This window comes from Protopterus annectens, chromosome 6.part0, assembly GCF_019279795.1.
Source record: "Protopterus annectens isolate FY-2018-M chromosome 6.part0, PAN1.0, whole genome shotgun sequence".
Lineage (NCBI taxonomy): Eukaryota > Metazoa > Chordata > Ceratodontiformes > Protopteridae > Protopterus > Protopterus annectens.
The window spans coordinates 20,394,944-20,420,150 of NC_056737.1; the positions used below are offsets into that span (position 1 = coordinate 20,394,944).

At 40.4% G+C, this 25,207-nt stretch overlaps 1 protein-coding gene across 3 annotated transcripts in view; it reads right to left on the bottom strand.

Annotated features, from left to right (window-relative positions):
• The window catches only part of SCFD1 (sec1 family domain containing 1), a 3,579,547-nt gene that overhangs the window by 2,954,867 nt on the left and 599,473 nt on the right, over positions 1 to 25,207 (bottom strand). For all 3 annotated transcript variants that reach the window (XM_044073814.1, XM_044073812.1, XM_044073811.1), the window contains exon 7: positions 12,140 to 12,229. In XM_044073814.1, coding sequence (XP_043929749.1) covers positions 12,140 to 12,229 — 90 coding nt within the window. The remainder of the gene's footprint in view (positions 1 to 12,139; positions 12,230 to 25,207) is intronic.

A 25,207-nucleotide genomic window follows, 5' to 3' on the forward strand; every position in this document is an offset into this window, starting at 1 on the left:
AAAAATCTCAATGATATTTGGGTTGCCTAAAGTACATAAGAATATAACAAATTCCCTCGTGTTCTACTGTGGATTTAGGTGAATTGATTACATAACCATTTGTTGTATGCGTGGATGGGATGATGAAAACTACTTTTAAAGATTTTAATTTAATGAAAGATTCTTGGGATTTTTTTGAGTAGAATTATACCAAAATGTAACCACCCGGCAATATGAACCTTGGCTCTAGATAAATGTCACTACTGAATTGACACACTGACCCCATGTGTGAAAATGGGAAAAAAAGGAGTTGTGGATGTATGAATTTTATCAAGCAGGGTATGTTTTTCAAGTTGGATGCTACTAACCTTTTTCATGCATTCCACACAGTTTTGGGACAGAATGGTTTTGACACATTATTAGCATAGTGGAATTTTTAACCAAAGAAATCATTAATATTATTTGTGAATTTACGGCTATTATGTTATGTAATAATTAAAGTTTTTGTCAGATTAAAGGTGTGGCTACTGGGTCTATATTAGAACACCGAACATTCAAAATGTCGAGTGTTCTAACATCGAACCGTTTTCAGCGAATGCTGAAAATATCGAAGAAACAAAAAAACAAATTTTTTCCTAGGGAAAGAATTCAGTTGTCTGTTTCTGTTGCTTTGGTATTTTCAGCCCTGTGGTGGAAAGGTACGGGTCAGATTCAGGTAAGTGTGTGATTGTGTGGACATGAGGGTTAGGGTGGGTTAGGTGAGTTAGGGTTAGGTCGTGGGTCAGGTAAGTGTGCGATTGTGTGGACGTGAGGGTTAGGGTGGGGTAGGTGAGTTAGGGTTAGGGCATGGGTGAGGTGGCTGTGCGATAGTGACGGACCTTAGGGTTAGGGTTAAGGTAAGTGGATAGTTAGTGGTGTATGTATAGTTTAGTGTAGGGTTAGGTGTAAGAGTTTAGGTGTACGTGTGTGGATTGCTGTTTGGTGTGCTTGTGTTGTGTGTATGTGTTTTGGAACAGCAAATTTTTTCCCTAAGAAAAAAATTGCTGTTCTGTATGTTCGATGTTTTAAATTTTCGATTCATAGGGTTCGATATTAGAACACTCGAAATTTTGAAAATTTGGTGTTCTAATATAGATCCATGGCTATTGGTGAGGCCTGCATCCCATGCTAAGCTAGTCTTGTAATGGCATATTAGGAAAAGCAATTTCTTTTTAACACATTAAGCGTTGGAATATGTGTTTACCCAATAAAAAAGTCTTCTAAAAATTAAACAGTAAAAGTAGATTAGGGAATTTTTCTTTGATTATATTAACAGTACTACAGATTTCCTAGAATTTAAAACTCAAAGACGCTAGAATTATTTTTTGGATGTTCTAATTAGCAAAGATAGGGCTAATAATAGCGCCATGTAAATTTATATTAACAGGCCCCATTACTGGAATTCATGGGTATGGTACAACAAGATGTGGCAGAAGCTAAAATTATAATACTAAAGGTTTGCTTTATGCTGTAAAACATAAAAGGTGTGATGGGTACAATATGGGCAAATATGAAAGAACATTAAAAAAAAGAGGATTTATGAACATGTATGTGATACTAACAGAAAAGACAAAAAAAATGCCTGAAGTAGACACTCATTGTTCTGCAAGGAATTCAATAAGCATCAGTTTTTTGTTCTGGAGAAGATAAAAAATGATCACAGGGTGGTCAGTGGGAGGAACTGCTTTAATTGTGTTAGGTAAAATGGCAAATTAAGTTGAATGTGGACATATATCCAGGTATAAATGGTAGAATATCCATCAGCAGCATGTTAAATCTAAAAGCTGCTAGGCTATAGCAGTGTTCTTTTATTCTGTGTATTTATTATATTACTACAGCTTTTAGTCATTATGCAAATGACTATATTTTACAGTATGTCATTTTACAAGGTTATTAAGATTTTTATATAATTATTATAAAATGTATATATAAATTAATATTTAGTATGAGGTATGCTACATTAATTAGGCAAGTTTATTTGACTGATTGATGCAAATTTAAATTGCATACAGGAAGTTATGAGCTGGACTATAAGGAAGTCGCACTGACGACAAAAGTGCTTAATTTATGTAAGCAGTGCTCAACAGTGTGTTTGCTTTTTAAGTCAGTAAATATATTAAAAATTTTCTATAGATTTTGTTTCTTTTTCATGCCCTGCAGAACCACCATCACCTGTTGAGGAAACACTACATCAATCAAATTTAACAGCAGTCTTCCTGGCTTTAAAAGATTTGTAGGCAAAGTTACTTTTGGGGCTTCTTCTCATGTGATCAGGCATCTAGTCCACTGGGTAACATTTAGACAAGCAAGGGGGCTTAATGGTCATGTCCACTGTGCAGACAGGTGAAGTCAGTCTGACAGTGGGCCACTGGCAAAGGCATAATGCCCTCAAAATCAGAGTCCTACAAATTTCAATGAATAGATGGAGACTGTATGCCACTCTTCCAGTCCTCTCTCCTGCAGTGGAACATCCACAGGCAACATCACTTCCAAACATCCCAAAACTGGTGAACTCTGGAGATCAACCTATTTGCCAGCTAACAGAAAGTCATCCTCATCCTCTTTGGCTTGGTGCAAGAGGGCAAAACTGTGGTAGCAGAGGTCATCTTTTCCATCCTACAGTACGAGGGATTACTCTATAAATTCCTACTGATTCCATACCTCCTTACAAAGTACAGAGAAGAAAGACCAAGCTCATTATTTTTTTTTAAACATCTTTTTTAAATCTCACTTCAGAGGGTGACACAAGTACATATACATTAACAAAAGAGAAAACAAACCACAGTAAAATTTTTCATGCAGTATACATCTAAGCTTTGTTTTTAACAATTAGCATTCACACCAACATTATATAAATTACTCAGTTCTTGCTTTCTAATAACCCTCTTCCTCCTTCTGCATGTATCGTTCCATAAATTCCATTAATTTATGTATAATTTTCTTCTTGTCTTTTCTAACTATTCTACCCCCGGTGCTTTCATCTCCTTAACAACACTCGGTACCCCAATTACAGCTGGTTTAGATTTTGATTTCCATTTTCTAGTAACTGATTTTTGCCAGTCAGTCCCATTAAATGTATTCAGTACTTACTAGGTTTAGTCAATTCAGATCCTGTGTCCCAGCTCAAAACAATTATTTCTTTAGTTATAATAATTTGCATCCTCAACATTTCTGGCAAAGTACTCTGCAGGGAATTTTTTAAATCTGCCAGCTTGTTACATTCCCAAAAGTACAGTTTTGTACCTACCATAAATGTAGATGTTCGAGTGTTCACACTGCTGCAGTCATTACACTTGGGTTATCCTGCCGTCAGACGGTCCTGCAGCCGGCCAGAGTTCCAAAGTCTGGGTCCGGCGTTGGTTGCTGTCGCTTCTTCCCTGATGTCAGTGCGTCAGGGGTATATAAGATGCATCTGACGCCATTTCAGTTTTTCTTGCCCCAGATGTCAGGTGCCCCCAAGTAGGTAGGCAATACATATTGCTAATAAAACATATATAAAAAATAAAAACAATACCTTTAGTTACAAGCAAATACACCACAAAGGTTGTATAGGATAGAAAGGTATAGCTAAGTCCAGCTAGGGCAGAGGGGATGGAGGCAGGGTAACCTGGACTGCAGCAGTGTGAACACTCGAACATCTACATTTATGGTTGGTACAAAACTGTACTATGTCCATCATGTTACACTGCTGCAGTCATTACATTTGGGTAGAATCCCAAAGCTAAGGCTGGGTGGCTCGTCTATAAAGAGTTAGGATTGGCTATGAGGCCCGGCAGAACTGCAGTGGAAAATCCTGCTCTGGATTTAGAGTAAAGAGGCAAGTGGTAATGCTTGGTAAAGGTGTGCACTGAACTCCAAGTTGCAGCCTCCAAAATTTCCTTAGTTGGTACTCCTCTGAGAAAGGCTGTTGAAGTGGCTGTTGCTCTGGTAGAATGTGGCCTAATGTTATTAGGGACTTATTTTCCATGCTGTATGTAGCAGTAACGAATACAGTGTCCTATCCATTTGGAAATAGTCTGCTTTGAGATTTCCTTGCCCTGTGATCCTGCAGCATATGCTGCAAACAGTTGCTCAGTTTTCCTGAAAGCTTTTGTTTTGTCCAAGTAGAAGCGTAGCTGCCTGTGTATGTCCAAAGAGTGCAGAAGTTTCCCCTTTATTCTGGGGTTTGGATAAAAAGTTGGCAAATGGATGGTTTGGTTAAGAGCCACACTGGATACACCTTTGGCATAAAGGTAGGATTTGTCCTTAAAGAAACCCTGCCCTGATGAAAAATTATAAAAGGTTCCACTGCCATTAATGCCTGTAGCTCTGAAACTCTTCGTGCTGAAGTTGCTGCCAGGAGCAGAGCTGTTTTCCATGATAAAAATTTTAGATAGACTGTATTGGCTGGCACAAAAGGTGGCAAGGTCAGTTTTTCCAAAACAAAATTGAGGTCCCAAGTTGGTGTTGGTGCTCTCCGGGGCGGTCTTATGTTTTTAGCCCCTCTGACGTACTGCTTTAGCAAGGAATGAGAGAATAAAGGAGGATCCATGTTGTAATGTGCTGAAATGGCAGAGGCGTGGATTTTAATTGATGAGAAGGATAGGCCTTTGTCCAGCATCTCAGTTAAGTATTGTAAAATCTGAGGAATGTTTGGGACAAGAGCGTCAAGGCTTTGAGCCTGGTTCCAGGCACAGAATCTCTTCCGTTTTTCTGAGTAAGATTTCTTGGTGCTAGGCCTCCTTGCCTCCAAAATGACATCATCACAGCTTTAGAGAGAGGTGTTGCCTGTTTGACTAATGAATCTGCCATGCAGCCAGGTTTAGGGTTTTGAGCTGACCGTGCAGGATCTGATTGTTTTGTTGAGTCAGAATGTGTGAAATTTGAGGCAAAATCTGTGGTGGGCCTTGAGCTAAGTTCTTTAAGATTGGGTAACAGTGCTGGCGTGGCCAGTCTGGAGCAATCAGGATCATCTGTGGTTTTTCTTGTCTGGCTTTTAGGAGTACCTTTGAAAGGAGAAGCAGTGGTGGGAAGGCATAAACTTTTAGGCTTTTCCAGCTGAACAAAAGAGCATCCACTTTCCATGCTTGTGTGTGGTAGGTCCTTGTGCAGAATTTTTGTAGTTGGCAATTCAGTAGGGAGGCAAAAAGATCTATGTCTGGCCACCCCCATTTTTGCGTTACCATGCTGAAGATTTGTGGATTCAATTTCCATTCGTGAGGGTCCATGATATTTCTGCTTAGATCGTCTGCCAGAGTATTTTTCTTTCCTGGCAGGAATTGTGCTTGCAGATGAGCTTGATAAGTTAGAGCTGTGTTCCACAAGGTCATGGCTTGCCTGCATAGGGGATAAGAATGAGTGCCCCCTTGCTTGTTTATGTACCACATTACTGTGGTGTTGTATGTCTTTAATAATAATTGTCCTGGATGCAGAAGGTCCTTGAAAGCTGTTAGGGCATTTTGAACAGCCAGCATCTCTTTTTGATTGATGTGAAGATGCATTTGGTCTGTGGTCCACTTGCCCTGAATACATTTTCCTGCCATGTGTGCTCCCCAGGCGTAATCCGAAGCATCTGTTGTTAGAGTCTGCCTGGCTGTAGGTAGAGTGAAAAACTTACCCTTGTTGAGGTGACATGCCTGTGCCCACCATCGAAAATCCTATTGTAGGCAGGGAATTATTGGTATTACTGCTTCTAAACTGTGAGAGTGTTGAGTCCAAACACTTTTTAGGTACCATTGTAATTTCCTCATATGCATTCTGGCATATGGAATTAGTAGTATGCAGGATGCCATGAATCCCAGGACCTGCAGAATTTTTCTTGCAGGGAGATGGGACTTTTTTGCCAGTAATTGAAAATATTGAGTCAGTTGTCCTTGTTTGTCTGGCGTGAGATCAGCCATCTGGGCCGTTGTATTTAAGCTGGCACCCAGGAATATTATCTGTTGTGAAGGCACTAGTTTTGACTTCTTTTTGTTTACTGTGTACCCTAGAGAAATTAGCAACCTTTTTACAAATGCCAGATGCTTTAGAAGAATGTCCTTTCACTCTGCTTGAATGAGGCAGTCGTCCAGGTATGGATATATTTGAATTCCTTTTTGTCTGCAAAATGCAATTACTGGTGCCAGGCACTTTGTAAAGACCCTGGGCGCAGTAGATAAGCCAAAGGGCAATGCAGAGAATTGGTAGTGCATTGTACCAGCTTTGAATCTGAGGTATCTTCTGCAATCTTGTCTGATAGGGACATGCAGGTATGCCTCTTTGAGGTCCAAAGTAACAAGCCAAGCCTTCTTGCCCAGCATGGGAAGAAGCTGCTGTAGTGTCAAGATTTTGAATTTCGAAACGTCCAGGTAAGTATTTAGAGTAGAAAGGTCTAGTATGGGTCTCCAGGCTTTGTCTTTTCTGGGAAACAGGAAGAGTCTTGAGTAAAATCCTTGTCCTTGTTCCTGCTGTGGTACTTTTTGAATAGCTCTCATGTCCATGAGGGCTGAAATTTGTTTTTGAGCCTCTGCCCATTGATTTTGTGGCAGGTTTGGCATTCCTTTTAGCCTTGGTAAAGTGTGAAAGTGGAACCTGTAACCTTGAGACACAATATTCAGAACTCAATTGTCTTGGGTGATAGTTTGCCAATTTTGAGAGAAAAGTGCTAGTTTCCCCCCTAAGGGGGCTACCAAAAGGGAAGTGCTTGTCATACGAAGGGGGAAGTAATTCGGACTGTTTCCTGTAAGGTTGAGACTTGTCCTCCCCTCCTTTTGGGGTTGAGGTCCCCCACTGTCGTTGTCTGTTAGAGCCTTGGGTTGAGATCTGCCTCTAGGGCGTCTGTATCTGCTTCTCTGTGGCCTGTCTGTCACTGGAAAGGACCAATTCTTTGTAGGCCAATTTCTGCTAAATCGAGGCGGCTGTACCTGTAAGAAATCTTTGACTGTTTGCATAGATTTAGCTTTATCCTCCATTTTCTTTAACACCTCTTCTGCCTTAACACCAAACAAGGTATCATGCTGTAAAGGAGCATCCAATAATTTTGCCTTAACATGATCAGGTAAACTCTGTTCTTTTAACCAAGCATGTCTTCGAATCACAGAACATGTAACTGCGGCTCTACAAGAGGCCTCTAAGGAATCAAAACCACATTGCAGAGTATGTTTTCCCACCTGTTCAACTGCATGCAATAAATCCTGCATTTCTTTATAGTAAGGAGCTTCTGAGCTTGCAAGCATTTTCTGTTTTAACTGAGCCATTAAATATTGTTGGTACTTAAGCATGTGAAACTGGCAATTTAAAGCCCTTACTGCTAAAGTTGCAGAAGTATAAACTTTCTTCCCCCATCTATCCAATGCACTAGAATCTCTGTCAGAGGGGAATGGATTTTTTGCAATGGAAGCCTTAACCCCTTTGGGACCCTGGGAAATGGTTTCTGGGTCAGCAGAAGGGTTTTTATAAAGAAACTTGTGAGAGTCAGGGACTCTATAATACCTATCTGGCTTGGCTGGTGCAGGGGGCAAAGAATCAGGAGATAAGCTGGATTCAGAGAACACATCACCCACAATATCTAACACAGGCGGAAAACAAGGGGCCTGTGCTGAGGCAATAAAAGGAAGTCCCTGAGCCTTTTCTTGGATTCTGAATAATCCTGACTTTCCCCAATGGAAATGCTCCCTCATGGTATGTAAAGTTTCCCCAAAAGAGCAATCCTCAGGAGGAGAGGCTGAAAGGATAGATTCTTCAGCATCAGAGTCCTCATATGGGGGTAGAGAGTATCCCTGGTCTGAAGAGGAATCAGAGGAAATGGAAACCTGATCAGAGGAATCATGGTCTGTATCCTGCCTAGGCCTTTTCTCAGGAGGGGGATGGGAACCCCTGATTAGAGTAATGAGGTCTTCGGCCATTTTGAGCATCTGTTTCTTAGGCATGGAGGACTATCCAGGAGAATGCTGCACTTGCTTCTTTGTTTTTAATGGTGTTTTTGTCTTGGCTGTTGCTTTAATGGTAAGTTGTGAAGGTCTAAAAACACCCTCAGAAGGCGATGCCTGCTCAGCGGCTCCAGACCCATCTGAGGGATTAGATTCCATAGGCCCAATACCTTGAGTTTCCAAAGGCCTAGTTGTCTCCACGTGGGAGTCAGAGGCGGTCTGTGGCTCTGAGGTAGTGGGTGTCAGGGGCTGCGAAAGCACCTCACTGAGAACCAGTGGACTGGCGACTGGCCTAGAAGAGGCTTCGTTGTCATCGGATTTGGACCTAGGATGCCTGTCTTTATCCTTGTCTTTGCGTTTTTTAAGAATTGCGGTCGATTGTTCCGACAGCATTGTATAATTGAACCTTCGGCCAAAGTAGTGCAAAGCAAAATCAAAACGTCGTTTTATAGTGCGTTTGTTAAATCTAGCACATAACCGACAACTAGTGACGTCATGATCAAGGCCTAGGCATGGAATACAGTAAGAGTGGAAGTCCTTATGAGGTATTTGCTTCCCACAAGAAATACAATTATTAACTTTTTCTGACATTGGTCTGAGGCAAGAAAAAGTTTCCCCAACAGGGTACTTAGCTTTATTGAAGACTTCGGATCTGAAATTCGACTTCGAAAATCTCAGGAGTCGGCCGACTGGCACTTGCGAACTGCTTTTGCTTCGGGCACCGCACGGCAAGAAAGACTGAAGAAAATGGCGTTGGATGCATCTTATATACTCCTGGCGCACCGACTTCAGGGAAAAAGCGACAGCAACCGACGCCCGACCCAGACTTTGGAACTCTGGCCGACTGCGGAACCGCCTGATGGCAGGATAACCCAAATGTAATGACTGCAGCAGTGTAACACGATGAACATAAACATGTTCCCAAATCCTCTTTCTCTCTCTCTCTCATCAAACCTCCAGCATTTGCTCTATATCCGAGGAAATTTTTTCTGAAGTCTGACGGAGGTGTAAAAATACCTATAAAACCCCTTTCAAGGAAACATTCTACACATTCTGGAACTTACTGAAGACTTGGAAGCCATACGGATGTCCCTCTACTGTTCCTTTAAAAATTGCTTTTTCATTCCTGCTTCACAATTTTTCTAATCTTTTCTGAATGATCCTTGTGTCTATTATGTAATATTTTATATGCCCTACTAATTATTCCTTTTCTAATAGCAGTTTTTGTTTTTAACCTCAACTAAAAAAATCTTACCAGAGCTGGTCTTTCATTTTGTACTCGGATATCACTTTCTCTTCGCCTGCGTATATGAGAATATGTGGAATTGAAGATGTGAATTCACTAGAACAAACTCTGACAGAATGTATATATTATTCCCAAGGTACAATAACTGGGCTACAGTGGACAGTAATTATATTTTTACAGGAACATGAGTATTTAGCACAACCAATAGTTATTTCAGATCACACACCGACAAAGACTAAGATAAAGATGCAGGGTAAAAAAGTAAAAATAAAGCACTAGCACCTTCTTACCAATTTGCTAAAATGAAAGGAATTTAAGGAATGGGTAATGGAAATTATCTGTTTAGTGCATGTACAATGAAGTGCCTCCCCTTTACACTATGCTACCTTGTACAAGCTGATAAGGTGCTTACCAAGTTTTTTTTTTTTTTTTTTTTAACCAATGCTTCTTTCTATACATGATTATGGATATCACCAATTGTGTATCTGTACAATGTCTTGGTGTGTGTGTGCGCTCGTGTGCATCTAGGTATTTTTTATAAACGCACACACTAACAAGTATACATACACATATATGCTGTGTGTGTGTACATATGAGCACTAAACTCTGTTGAACATTGTTTGGGTTGATAACTGTTATGGTGACTAAATTTGGCTGACTAAACAGAATGTTGTCAGTTGTGAGAGTTTGCACAGTTCTCAGGGTTGGGGAATATGCTCTTTCCCAAACACCGTGTGATCTTAGAGTTAGTATATATAATTATCAGGAGGTCTGGTCTGGGGTGCAGAGGGGGCTTTTAGTTTACTTTTTAGGATAGTTTAATTTCATTTTTTATAAGACTTTCTTTCTGCATCTGCAGAGGTAGCCATGGCATAATGGGTAAAGTCTTTCACTCACAAATACAAGATGCAGGGTTTGACTCTGGCTACTGACTAGGCTTGTAATAGTTTGCAAACTGATAGCCTAGTATTTATCTACGAACCTACTAAAACATATATATAGATATTATACAGTACAAAACCAGCAAGCAGATCCAACAGGAAATCCGATGGTGGAAAAGTAATCATCCGACTCCACGGCAAAGTGAACACAAGAAGTTTTATTACATCCACAACAAGTACGAACAGCAAGGATTAAGCGCTTTCGTCTCCACCCTGGAGACCTCTTCAGAATCCTATATATAGATATAATATTATATTTCAATAAAATGTCCAGCGGAATGCACTGTGGAACAGCATTTCATGGATACAGGCACACCATAGAGCCAGGAATGGCTCCTCAGACAGCTGACATTTTTGGTACCACAGAAAATGAGATTGTTTCTAGAAATAGTATGAAAATATGTCATATGCCCATAATTACATTATAAACTTGAATTAGAAAGTGTTTATATGGTACTCCATGTTATCAAATGAAAGCATACATAGTGCTGGAAAAAACTTTGCAATAGTTCTTGTCTAATGAGCACTGCTTTGCAGATTTTTATACTTGTTTATATACTAAATATGCAAATATTTCCAAAAAAGTGAGTGACTGCTTTGCAAAAAATTGAAGATCACATCTCCACGAATAAAAGGCACACTGATGTAGTCTATCAACTATGGTTACAGAAATACTAATAATCGTTTGCATAATTATAGTAATACAACTTGTGTATTGTCTAATTACTGGTTCAATTAAAATAAATCACCTTTCTGTCTGTCAGATATTACCATTGCAAAGATGAATGTGCGCTGATGAACTTTCAAACTTGAACTTTCTTTTATAACTTTTAGAGTTTTAGCTATACATATATGTTTACAGGTAAGTTGCAAATCTGTATTTCTCATGAATTTAGCTCAGGCAAAGGTTGGCCAGCCAGGAAATCTGCAGATGTCAGGAGGTTTGAATCTCCACTCAGACTAGGTGCTATTGAATTATCCACAGCAAAAAAATGGTATACATGAAAAATGAGGCTTTACAGCTGTACAGCTAGGCAGACCTGGATGTGGCCTACCATTTACTAGTATTATGCTGTCACTATGTAACAACCAACCATTTACGTTAAGTTTCTTAGCTCTGAAATACACACACTAGGACAACGTAATAACAGAGAGTCAAGGTCTAGTTTAATACACTTCAAATAATTAGTGTTGCCCTCAAGCAGCTGAGTTAAAACTTTTGATGCACCTTCTCATATATGGCCAGTAAGACTTTAACAATAACAAAACATGTAGTGCTCTGCAATTAATTGGCAAAATAAGACAAACAGCCAAGTCTGTCCATCACAAGTAGTTAACAAATTACTTCTTTGATTAATTTCCCTTTCAGCACTGCCAATGAGTCTGTTCCTTCTCATTTCTTTCAGCAGTTAGCTAGAAAGAGGCAGACTGGTAAGAAATCACTAAAAGGAGGCATTTCAGCTACTTCACAAAATATATCACAAGAACAATAAAAACTGATGTCTCTATTTATAGATGCTTGAGCATAAAAATTAATGAATAGATAATGCAAAATGGTAATGCTGCATTCACATTCTGTCACCACCACGACAAATACAGACTGCATTAAGATTTGCTCCTGAGAGCTGATTGGACAGTCATCAACGTGACACATTCAAATGAGCAGCACTAATGATCAATCTTGCACATTCATTTCAAATCACTACATAAAAGCAAGGTGCTTTGTCATGTGTTGTTTATACTGGCTGTTAAGATTCCAGATACAGTCTTTCTTTCATCTTGAATTTTAGATGTTAGACATATTCAACCTTTAAAGTAGTGGCAAACAAACCATACTCAAGTCCACAATAATAACTGTAAAACAGTATTTTCATTTTGTACACATTCAACACATTCAAAATTCATACTAGATAGTACAGTATCAAGAACGGAAAGACAACAAGTTAATAGATATGCTGTTATAATAATTTGCTTCTACTCTACTGCGGAACATGCCTTTAAACTATACGACTGACTTGATCATAATGTAAGTCTTTAAAAGTCCTTACCCAGAGTAACAAAGAAACAGAAAAGGCTGTCAACAAGTGTGTCCATTATGGCTTCCATCTCTGTATCCGTGATATCTGCTTTATTAATGGCTGCAAAATAAAGGAAAAAAAATGCCTCAGAATATTAAATAAATTCTGCATAGAAATACTAAGCCAAGGTTCATCATGGAATGTGCAACATGTTCATATAAACTAATAGATCACAAAGCTTTATGACACATCCTGTAACTGTAAAACATGCCTTAGAATTAGTTCACTGTACTCCAAAAACACACACGAATATACAATTAGAATTAACACAGAATATGAATTAAGCAACATGTTCACAGTGTGTTCTGTGTTAGTATTTATAAAGCCCTGACTGACTTGTAAACAGGAGAAAGACTAAATGGAACCACACAAAAAAACAACCTACGTCTTACAAAAAATGTTGTTGACCTTGGATAATCTTTATCATTCATTTCATAGCTCATGTGTTAGTACTGGTGGATCAGCAACTTCTTGAGAGCACATTTTTCTAGATAGGTCATAGAAAACCCTAATGTGTAGGTGTATTTCACCCTGCCCCAACTTACAGCAGGCTAAGTACTATCCTCAGTTGCTTCAATTTCCATTATAGCAACAGACAGCATCTCTTGTATTCTTCATAAAAATGTCTGACAACAAGACTTCTATCTCACTTAAACCATACATCTTTGCCTAATTATATTTGTTTAAACCAAAGGTGTCAGCCCATAAACCAACAGGTGGACGGAGGACAAAATGAAATGTTAAGATACTATTTTAGAGGATCAGAACTAATGGTGATTCACTTCTCTGCTTTTCTTAATCAGGTCTTCACTAATACATTCTTACTCCTAGGTGAGAAAAAAAATCAAAGCGTCGTTGGAGTACAAGAACATTATTAGAAAATTCTGAAAAAACTGTTTCCCATATTCTCAGATTTTCATGACACTTCTGGGAGGCAAAGGCCTTCCTTACAGCTGCCATAAACTGAGCTGGTGAGCTGCATGTAGTTTCAAAACAGTGCAGTTATCCATCAATACAAATTTAGTAGCTGTCAGATGTTCAGTACAACAATACTACAACATACCTATTCCTACTTAATTTCAAACAACTCAAAATATTTCATTTGACTATCATCAAAATATCTATACCAGAGAAATAAGGAAAGGAATACTGAGAGCTGTGCCATGGTAACTGTAAAATATTATGGAGGATGTGCAATATTTACTTGCTCTCCAGATCTTACATGTACATTATGCAGAAATACATTTTTACTGCTGCTGCATGCTGTGTTTTTTTATGAAGAGAAATTGCAAATGAAAACTCGGCTCCGCACTGCATAGGGATAAAGTCCTAGTGCAATCCAGGTGACACATATTCAAGTAGTAGCATGGGAAATGGACAGAGGAGCATGGGAAATGATCAGCCTTTTGGTTTGCTCATCCTGAGGGGAGGGAGTGTTGGGTTCCCAGTGGCCAAGTGCTCCCATGCAATAATTTTTTACATGAGAAGAAGGGATGTTACTGGGAGGATATTATGCTCTGAACACCGAAGCCAGTGATGCCGGCCATCCGGCACTGTGCAAGTGCATGTGTGTGTGTGTCTGGACAGAGCATGAAGTCCTTGCAATGAAAAGGACGCTCATATTAGTGAAATGGGGTAGGAGTTAGACTTATTTAAGAAAGGCCTTCTAAATCAATGCCCTACATAACATTGGCTGTTAGTGGGGGAGGTGCTGTGTAGTTCCCCATCTTGGTGAAAAATAGGTTCAGTGTTGAAATACAGACAGCTCCAACTAGTGGGAAAACACTCAAAGGGCAGAAATATCTCCCCAAGACCATCTGGATGATGGTTCACCAGTCAGTTCCAACACTGTACAGATGTCATCTTTACAAGTATTAAGAAAGGTTGAGATCTACAGAAGGGTTTCATATTCAATAGACAAGGATGGAAAAAGCACATAGGAAAAATAGAAAAGCTAAAAGTCAACTACAAAAGAAATCAAAATAAAAAAAGAGGCTCCTACTATAAACTATCAAAAGATTGTCACTCAGACACAATCCTCAATCACAACTGTTTGAAACAGAACTGTTACATGTAAAAGTAATGACACACATCAAAATAATTTTCTTTACGGGGAAGCAAGTCCCCCCAATACCTCTTGAAACTCCATGAACACACAACAATGAGAAAGGGAGAACTCCAAAACATCACACTGGTTTTGAGCACTGAGAAAAGCTGAACAATTGTGATAAGGCATTTAAATTATTATCAACTGATTTAAAAAAAAATACTGGTAAGCCTTAAAAGAAGAATTATCAGGTACAATGACCCACACAAAATCTTTGAAAAAAAACAATGCATTTTGAAAGGCAATCTTCCACACCTTCAGACTGCAAAATGAATGCTTGAGAATCAAAGGATGTGGTATTTCTAAATTAGAGATAAATTTAACTCCTGACTAGTTAGACAGGACAACTCCATGGAGTTATTCCAAGTTCAGATTACTGTGGGTAAGACCCCATTCAAATCACAGCTAGTAATAGATTCTACTCCATGGATCATGATGCGCACGAGGCCTAACCGACCAAACTGGAGTCTATCCAAATATTGCCAAACACTCTGGTCATGGTGGATTTAAATTATCCCACCATCAACTCCCTAACTCACTAGTGCAAATGTTCCTTGACCTTTGTTAACTCAAATGTCCTGGATGAAATTGTTCAAACTCCAACAACAGGAACAAACGTACTAGGGCTGATCCTCACTAGCATGACAAACAGATGTACCACAGCAACTATCAGACCTTCATTAGTTAAATCGGATCACAAATCAGTCACCTTCGAACTAGCACTAACACCAGAACTCATAAAGGGTGAAGTCAAACTAAAAAACTTCAAGGCAAACTATGCCCTCCTAGGGGAAGGTATAAATGCATTTCAGGCTCCACCCTCAGCTGGAAGTGGCAACTACACCAAAGCTTACACTAAAGCCCTGTACAATCACTTGTGCAAGTGTATAGACTTGGCTCTTCTAGAGGGGATCAAAAAGCCAGAGCCAGAAGTAAAATAAGCCGCCCTGGTGAACATCCAACATCAACAAACACAAAAAGTTCCTCTCTAAGAAAAACTAAGGTGAGGCCCCAACAATGGAAAAGCACCATCCTCAGCCTCAACAAGCAAGCAAGACAACATGTCAAAAATACTTTAAGGGTAACTTGAAGAAAAACTTAGCAACCACAGCCAAGGATAACCATAAAGCCTTTTACAGCTACATACACAGCCTAAAAGGTAGGACCCAAGCATGTGAAGAACTAGTGACTAAAGGTACCACACACATTGATCCCGCAGAGATAGCAAACCAGCTGGTGGACAGATTTGGCGAAACTTTCACTCCCTTATCCCCTCCAAACTTATCACAAACCTTGCCCCCAACTTCCCCCATCCTACATATCCAAACAGCAGGTCAATAAAGCCTTGTCTAAGGCAAAAAAACACAGCCTCTATGAGACCAGACGGCATCCCAGGATGTCTTGTATACAAAATAAAACATGAGCTAGCATCACTATTAAGTACCCTATTTAATCACAGCCTAACCACGGACTATGTTCCTGCAGAATGGAGAACAGCAATGGTTATTCCCCTCCACAAAGATGGCTTAGCAACAGACCCATGAAATTATAGAATCATAAGTCTAACCAGACTCATCTGTAAGGCCAAGGAAAGTATCATCATGGACCTCATAAATAAAGACATAGGCGACCTCCAAACCCTGGGATCCGACTCAATTTGGCTTCATCAAGGGCAGATCCTGCCTGTTAAAACCTGGTGGATTTCTTCAAAAATGTGACCAGGGGAATTGACAAGGGCAAATCTGTACACACAGCATACCTCACACTCAAACATTACAGATAAAGTTAGCAAACTGAATGTACACCCCTTTTTTGTAAGATGGGTTGCCAACTAGCTTCACAAATTGGTCACACACTATCAAAGTAGGTGACTTCACATCCACCAACAGACCTGTTACGAGCAGGGTGTCACAAGGGTCATTGCTGGGCCCCCTACTGTTTGGTATACACTTCCTAGAAGTTCAGACCAAAACTAATGGGCTGTGGCTGACCAAGTTTGCAGATGACTGCAAACTGGGTGCAATTATCAAATCCCCAAATTATGTCAGTATACTTCTGGAGGGTCTTACACAGACCAATGACTGGTGTCTTAGTCAGTCTCAAACTAAATGTAAAGAAATGCATCATCATTACCTTCGGTAAAAACAATGTTCCTTCATACTAACAAATTAACAACAATACTCTATGTACTGCGGTGGTGGTGCTGCGGGAGCGTTGTCACCTCACAGTTAGACGTTGCCCATTCGATTCTCAGTTAGAGCGTCTTCTGTGTCGACATGCGTGAATGGGCATTCCTTTGTTGAAGGTTGTGCGTTAGGCCTGGCAAGCCAGCATGTAAAAATCTACTGCCAATCATTAGCAGACCGGAGTTCCGCTGTGGCGACCCCTAACCGGGAAAAAGCCGGAAGACATAAACTCTATGTACCTACGAAGTGGTAAGGGATCTGGGATCACAAGTAGACTGCAACCTTAACTTTGACCACCATGTGCCTACTATAGTAAGGAAGGCTTTCCACGTAAATCACCTGATTAGCAAAGGCATCACCTCTAGAGCAAATACTCATCACTAATCAGGCCCATAATTGAGTATAACAGGCATAGCACCCACAGCCCTCCTCAACACTGACAGTCATTACTAAATACAGTCCTGGGTACTGACTAGTGTATCTATGGTATTAAATTGGGAAGAAACAGCTAAGCTTGAAATTAACTCTGAGTCGATAGCCTAGTAACCTCCCATGATCCTATGATCAGAATCAGAGAGACAGAATCAAGACAGCGGAGCCTGAACTTTCCTGCCCAGACCTTCAAGAAAGACACCCAGATGTTGCTGAATGGCAGGCCACCTTTTTCTCTCTTTAAGAAAAAAAGATGAAGACAGAGTGAAAGAAAGTAAATACAAAAAAGTGAAAACTTCAAAAACTGAAATCAACATCTGACTGCATTTAAGGGAAAGACACAAAATGGTTTTACAAGGAAATGAAGCTATTACTATCACATTCCTTAACATACCGAAGTTTGGACATGAATGACAGTGTACATCTTAAAATGTTTACCAATGGGTGTTAAACACCCCCCTTCAATGACTTGAACACATCAATTTTGGCACATGATGTTCTTATTTCACCTGTTTCTCTGTCTTCATCTGTCTTACTACTTTAGTAGACTAAATGTGTTTCATCTAAATGAGGGGAAATAAAAAGCAGAATAAAACTTCTTTGGTATTTAGTCAAAATAATACTTCAGTGCCTTGTAATTTCACAATGAAAGTAAACTTGTGTAAGTAAACTTACTGTAACAGTAAATGTTGTAATGATCACTGCAGCAGTAGTCTATGGTATATGGGTAATATCCTTCCAAGGATATAACAGCTGTCCATCTTCCAAAGCTTCAGGGCACCTTCCACATGTTCAAACCACTAGGCAGCTTGAGATGAGCTCCTGAAAACCACAGGATTGAGTGCCAAACCCTTTAGAGCTTTCCTGCCAATTGACAGAGGGAGTCTGAACTCTGAGAGGTCATAGCTAGGAGTAAAGATATATACACATACATACACACCCTAGCAAAATAAAAAACAGAAAGAAAAATGTACAGAGGGAGGGAGTGGCAACTGCAGCAGAGATTATTTAAACATCTGCTGTTACAGTAAGTTTACTAACACAACTATACTGTGTTTGTGATACTGATCACTGCTGCAGTAGTTTTAACTATATGGGTCCAGAAACCCCTGGAGAATGATCCAAGCAAAGCCTGACCTAGACCTAGACAAGAAATCAAGCTTATAGTGATTTTTAAAAATAGGTACAGAGGACCAAATTGCTGCTTCTAGAATACTTTCAGAATACAACCCTTTACAAAAAGTCATACATGAAGCAAAGACCATGGTAGAATGGGCTTTGACCATGCCTGGAATACTTATGCCATGGTTAGAATAACAAAAAGGTACGAGTCTGAGACATATATTTGGAAATGGTCAGTTTTGACACAAGTTGTCCCTTCTAGTTATCTTCAAAAGAAACAAGTGATCCGCAAATCGGACAGATTTAATTCTGTCAAGTTAATAACAGAGTTATTAGTGGACATCTAATGTATGCAGTATTCTTTCTCCCTTGTTTTTAGGTTCAGGAGAGAAAATGGAGAACTGTATAGTTTGGCTTAATGTAAACTTGAATGCCATTTTAGGCATAAAAGAAGGATTAGTTCTCAAAGAAACCCTATCTCTGTGGAAAATGAAGACAGAGTTGACTCATCATAAGAGCTTGCAACTTGGATATTCTTGCAGTGGTCAAAGCAATCAGTAAAACAGTTTTCCATGTTAAGAACCACAAGTCAGTCTGATGATACAATTTAAATGGAGCAGTGTTAATTTCAGTAACACAAAATTAAGATCCCAGGGAGTTGCTAACAGTTTTTCTGGAGGTCTCTTATCCAAAACTGCTTTCAAAAACATTTTGACACGAGGATGCCTTGGGCAGACATGATGAAATGGTCAATAAATGAACCTTGAATAAATGAACCTTGATGGAGGAGTAAGAAAGGCTAAAAGACAGTAACTTGCACAAATATCACAAAACCAGAGAAACACTGGCTTTTAGTGGTTGCTGGTTATGTTGTTGGCACCAACTAAAAAACTTTTCTACTTGCTAATGTATAACTTTCAAGTAGCAGGCTTTCCTGCCTCCATTAGTACCTGCTGCATGTCCTCAGTAAACACGTGTCTAAAGTGAAGCAAGACCCTATCAACTAGGCAAGTCTGATGAAGTTGTTTCTGGTCAGGATGTAACATCCTTGTTCTTGTGTGAGTAGATCAGTTCTTTGAGGAAGCTTGTGGTAATTGTCCTGGCCATTTTTAAAAGAAAAGAGAACCACTGTTGACTGGGCAAGAAGGGAGTCACCAGAATGATCTACTTGAACTCCTGACAGATGGTTCAAATAGTGAAGACCCCCGATTAAGTTTCCATTTGTGAGAGTCTACTTTTGTCCTACTAGCTTGTCTTCCACACAGTTTTTTTCTGACATGATGTAGGATGCCTGTAGAGTAATTGCTGTGAAGCTATATCCCAAGCTAACATGGTTAGTCTGCAAAGAGGGTAAGACTTGGTTCACTCTTGCTTGTTGATATACAGCATAACTGTGGAATTGTCTGCAATAATATGAAGAAGTGTAGGGGACCAAAGATTATTCAGGGAGTTGAATGCCTTGATAAGAGTAAGTATCTCCTTCATATTTATGTACCTGCATCTATCTTTGACACTTTTATTCCTGCTGAAACGCCTACCCAAGCAAAGTCTGAGGTGTCTATGGTGACTGCTTTGGAACAAGACGGGAGAAGGGAAGACCGGGATTTAGGGATATTTGCTATTTCCACCAAGTGATTTCTCTTCTAACAAACCCTACAACTGTGATTTGAAAAGATAATAGGTGTTGGTGCTGAGATCAATGAGACTTCAGATACCACTGTATCTTTCTTATGTGGAGCATTGCCAGGAGTATTCTTGAGAACCACAGATGCCATGAGACCCAAAATCCTGAGGTATTTCCTTGCAGTGACAAAGTCTGAGTAGAAACCCTAGAAATACATCTAGATATAGATAGTACATTTACATAAGTTCTACTTAACCTAACAATAAATGTTCGTAGGACACAACGCCTTCTGGCATTTGGTCAGTAGTGCTCTTTTAACCTCCTCTGGCAGTCTACTAAAGTTCCGAGTCCCTCTCACTGCCTGTGGGTGTGATGGATCTATCACTTGGCAGTACAGGGATTGCTTTACAGACTCAACCCTTTCAGTTTTCTAGGGTCCAGCAGGAAGAAAAGATGGAAACATAAGCTTCGTGATCACCTACTGTTCAAAACACACACACACACACACACACACACACACACACACACACACACACACACACACACACACACAAAATTAAAGGCCATGGATCAGCATTCAACAGCAACCCAAAGACTCAATTATGTACATCCAAAACTGGGAATAGTTTGTGGATACCGTCAGTTAGGCAGTGTGTGCTACGAAAGATAAGAGTCCAGCAGCCCATGGCGAATGGTCCTAATGAAGCCTGCTCTGGATTTAGAAACAGCATCCAGCTTCCAGTGCTTCATAAAGGTACGGACAGAAGACCAAGTTGTTACCTCTAGAATACTTTGAGTCCGCTCCTTTGCAATACTCCACTGAAAAGGAAGAGGTCCTGGTAGAATTTGCCTTTGCCTTACTTAGATTTGTCTTGCCATGGTGATGTAAAAAAAAAAAAAAAAAAAACCAGAGGACAACCGCCCCCACCTGAAATAAAAAAGACCACAGTGAAAAACTTCTCAAAAGCCGACTTCACACTTCTAAAAACTAGTGTGGTCTCCTTTAAGGCCCCTGAGCCAGTGGTAAACATTACTCAAACCGCTGAATCACTTACAAATGCCTTCTACCAGCACCTACAGGACTGCATGGATCAGGCAATCCCAAACAAAACTAAGACTCAGTCTCGTGGACCCCAGCCATAAACAAGCTCTACAACAAAAGGAGGAAGCTACTACAAGATAGAGCAAAATCCTTGAAAGGTAAGACACCTTTGATCATTATAAGTAAAAAACTAACAGCTCTCATAAAATCATCAAAGGCAAATTTTGAGAGAAAAATTGCCAAGGACTCAAAAGACAATCATAAGGCCTTCTTTAGCTATGTTAGAAACCTAGGAGGAAACTCCCAGATATGCTCAAAATTAGTTCAAAATGATGTGAAGATTACTGAACCTACACACATTGCCAACATACTGGCTGACAGGTTCAGTGCAAACTGCTCCCCCAAAAGGAGAGATATCTATACCAGAGGATTGTAGCCCCTAAACATCTCCAAGGTGAGAACTGCTCTCTCCAGCAAAAACACAGCATCCATGGGACGGATGGTGTTGTGCTCCAGGAACTCAATGAGGAATTAAACCCGCAGTTAGGACAGCTGTTTAATCTTAGCCTCACCTCAGGATTGGTCCCACTTCACAAGGGCGGTGCCTCCACCGACCCTGAAAATTCCCCATTAGCTTGACAAGCCTTATCTGCAAAGCCATGGAGAGGATCATAATGGAACTCATAAATAAAGACATAGGAACTTGCAGACTTTGGATCCAACCCAGTTTGGCTTTGTCAAAGGCAGATCATGCCTTTTAAACTTGGTTGACTTTTTGAGACAGTCACCAAGGCCATTGATGAGGAAAGGCAGTCCATACAGCCTACCTTGACCTGGCAAAGGCCTTCGACACATACCCACTCAGGTATTATCGAAAAACTCATCAGCTTGAATGTAAACCCATACATCACAAGATGGGTTGCAAACTGGCTAAGTGACAGAACCCACAGGGTCAGAGCTGCTGGAGCCATGTCAGACTCAAAGCCTGTCACAAGTGGTGTCCCACAGGGCTCAGTCCTGGGTCCACTCTTGTTCGGCATCTACTTTTCTGAAGTACAAGCAAACACAGGAGGGTTATGGCTGACAAAGTTTGCAGATGACTGCAAACTACATCTGACACAGATACCCTTCAGAAGGGCCTCACAGAAACGGATAACTGGTGCCAGAGCCATGGCCTAAAGTTAAATGCCAAGAAATGCATAGTCATACCCTTCGGAAAAACAAGGTTACCCCTAGCTACCATATAGGTGGCAATCCACTGAGCACTGAAGAAGTCATCCGGGATCTGGGGACCCAGGTTGACAGTAGCCTTTAAGTGACACTCATGTTGCTAAAGTAGTTAGGAAAACCTTCTACATTGCCCATCTGATCATGAAGGGATTCACATCTAGATCAAGGGAGGTCATCCATCACTCATTAGACCTATGATTGAATACAATGCCCCATTAATGTATCTGACCCGACACCTGCAGCAGCTGGAAAAAGTTCCTCACCAAAAGGATAAAGGGTCTCAAAAATATGTCTTATGCTGCCCGACTGAAAGAACTCCAGCTCTATTCAGTCTCACACGCTTGCTCAGAGGTGACCTGTGCCTGACATATAAGGCCATGTCAAACCCTGATTTGATGAATATGCTTCACCTCAAAAATCTAGATCCCTCAGAACCACAAGGGCGGAGACTTGAACCTTGACACGGTTATTAATAGAATGTGCTGGAGGGACAGATTCATCACCCAGAGACTCCTATGCTGTGGAACAAAATCCCGCACATGTGAGGCAGAGCACCTCGCTGGCCTTGTTCAAGAGGAATCTTGACCAATGGATGGGGGATATACCCATATACCAGGATTACTTCAGTGTCACTGCTTGACAGAGGCACAGCAAAATAATAGGCATAGTTTTATTCAAACTAAAGCCAAATAACTATGGGCTAGGCTTATAAATGCCCTTGGGCAGATAGCCTAGTATGAACCTATGAACCTATGAACCAACGTGCAATAGATTGCTTACAGACAGGTTGACCCTTCTTTGCCTCCGGTGTAGGAATTAAAAAAAACTTTCAACCTTCAAGGTAGTACCTGAGCTGCTGGTGCACATCCAAGGTATGAAGAATCCTCTCTCCCTTACTCTTCGATTCCAAGAATATCACAGGGAGGTTGATTAACTGAGAATGAATTCTGAGACCACTTTCAGTAAGAGAAGTTAATGCATAACACAACCTTATCCAAGTGGAAAATAAGGTATGGTTGTCCCACTATGACAGCTTGCAACTCAGAGACTCACCTTGCAGATAATAAGTAAAAAATTTTCCATGTTAACAGCTTCAGATCAGCATAAGCAGCAAGTCTGAAAGGTAATAAGGTCAACTTTTCCAGAACATAGTTGAAATCCCAAAGAAGGAGTTTGCTTGTGAGGAAGTCTCATATGTGATGCGCCCTTTGTGAACTCTTTTATTAAAAAAGGAGAAAAAAAGAGGGGAATCCATTAGCAGACAAGCTGAGATGGCTGCTAAATTTACCTTAATGGATGCATACGATAAACCATCCTAAAGTAGCTCACACAAATATTTCAAGACTAGAGGGATGTTAACCTCAAGGGATCCTCTCTACCACTTAGGCACCACTTACAAATCCTAATCTGTTTGCAAATATTTCCAGTAGCAGGTTTTCTGGCCTGCTTTAATCCCTGCAGCACATCCTTCTGAAACAATTAGTTAAACACAGTCCAGATTAAATCATGCATGTTGTCATCCGAAGTTTCTTCAAACTGGGATGCACCACTCTCCCCAGACACTGTGTGAGCAAATCCAGAATCTGAGGAAGTCTGTGGTAACTGCCCTTGGCCAAAACCATTAGAAGACAGGAGAACCATGATTGGCTGAGCCAACAGGGTGTCACCATAATGATCTTTGGCATATCTTTATGAAACTACAAAAGTACCTAGTGAATCAGATAGAAGGGTGGAAACACATACAGGAACATTCCCATCCAAGGGAATGAAAATGCATCTGTCCTCAAAGCATGGCTGCCAGACTGTCTGGAAAGTACAGTTGTGTACACTTACCATAAATGTAGATGTTCAAGTGTATTCACTGTTGCAGTCATTACATTTGGGTTATCTGCTGTCAGGTTGCCCTCAGTCGGCCTGATTAACAAAGTCTTGGGTCCTGCATCGGTTGCTGTCCCTTCTTCCATGACGTCAGGTCGTCAGGGGTATAAAACATGCAGCCGACACATTACATCAGTTTTTCTTGCCCCAGATGTCAGGTGCCCCCCAAATGGGGAGCAATATATATATATATATATATATATATATATATATATATATATATATATATATATATACATACATGCAATTTAAAACACAAAAAATATACCTCCAAACAAAAGCAAATACACCAAAAAGGCTTTTAAGCATAGTAAAAGAAAGGAGAGGTACAGTAAGAGAAAAAATGGGAGCTGGAGGGAGGGTGACCAGGACTGCAACAGTGAATACACTCGAACATCTACATTTATGGTAAGTGTACACAACTTTACTATGTTCTTCGTGTTTCACTGTTGCAGTCATTACATTTGGGTAGAATCCCAAAGCTATGGCTGGGAGGATGGATTTATACAGCATTAGGAGCAGCTATAAGGCCCTACAGGACAGCAGTGGCAAAGCCTGCTCTGGATTTAGAGAAGAGAGGTAAATGGTAATGTTTGGTGAACGTATGAACTGAGCTCCAGGTAGCAGCTTCTAGAATGTCTCTGGTAGGAACCCCTCTAAGAAAGGCTGCAGAAGTAGATGCAGCCCTGGTGGAATGAGATCCGATCCCCATGGGGACAGGTTTACCATGCTGCATATAGCAGAAACAAATACAATGGCTTATCCATTTTGAAACAGTCTGCTTTGAAATAGCCTTTCCCTCTGCCCCTGCAGCAAATGCCACCAGTAATTGTTCAGATTTTCTTAGAGATTCAGTCCTATTTAAATAGAATCTTAGTTGTCTGAGTACATCCAGTGAATGCAGGATCCGCTCACCCTTGTTCTGTGGATTTGGGAAGAAAGTTGGCAGATTAATGGTCTGATTAAGGGCCACAGTAGATACCACTTTAGGCATAAAGGATGGATTGGTCGTGAGAGCCACCCTGTCCGGGTAAAAAATAATAAAAGGCTCCACTGCCATAAGAGCCTGTAGTTCTGGAATCCTTCAAGCTGAAGTGACTGCTAAAAGAAAGTCTATTTTCCAAGAGAGGAAATTTTAGGTCTGCAGTAGCAGCTGGCTGAAAAGGAGGTAGAGTGGGTTTTTCCAAAACAAAATTGAGGTCCCATGCAGGAGTTGGTGCTCTCCTGGGAGGTCTTAAATATTTGGCCCCTCTGAGGTACTACTTTAGCAAAGGATGAGAAAAGAGGGGAGGCTCTGTGTTGTAATCACCTGAAATGGCAGAGGCATGGATTTTTATGGAAGAAAAAGATAGGCCCTTGGGAAGCATCTCAGTTACGTATTGCAGAATCTCAGGAATATTGGGCATTGCTGTGCTTA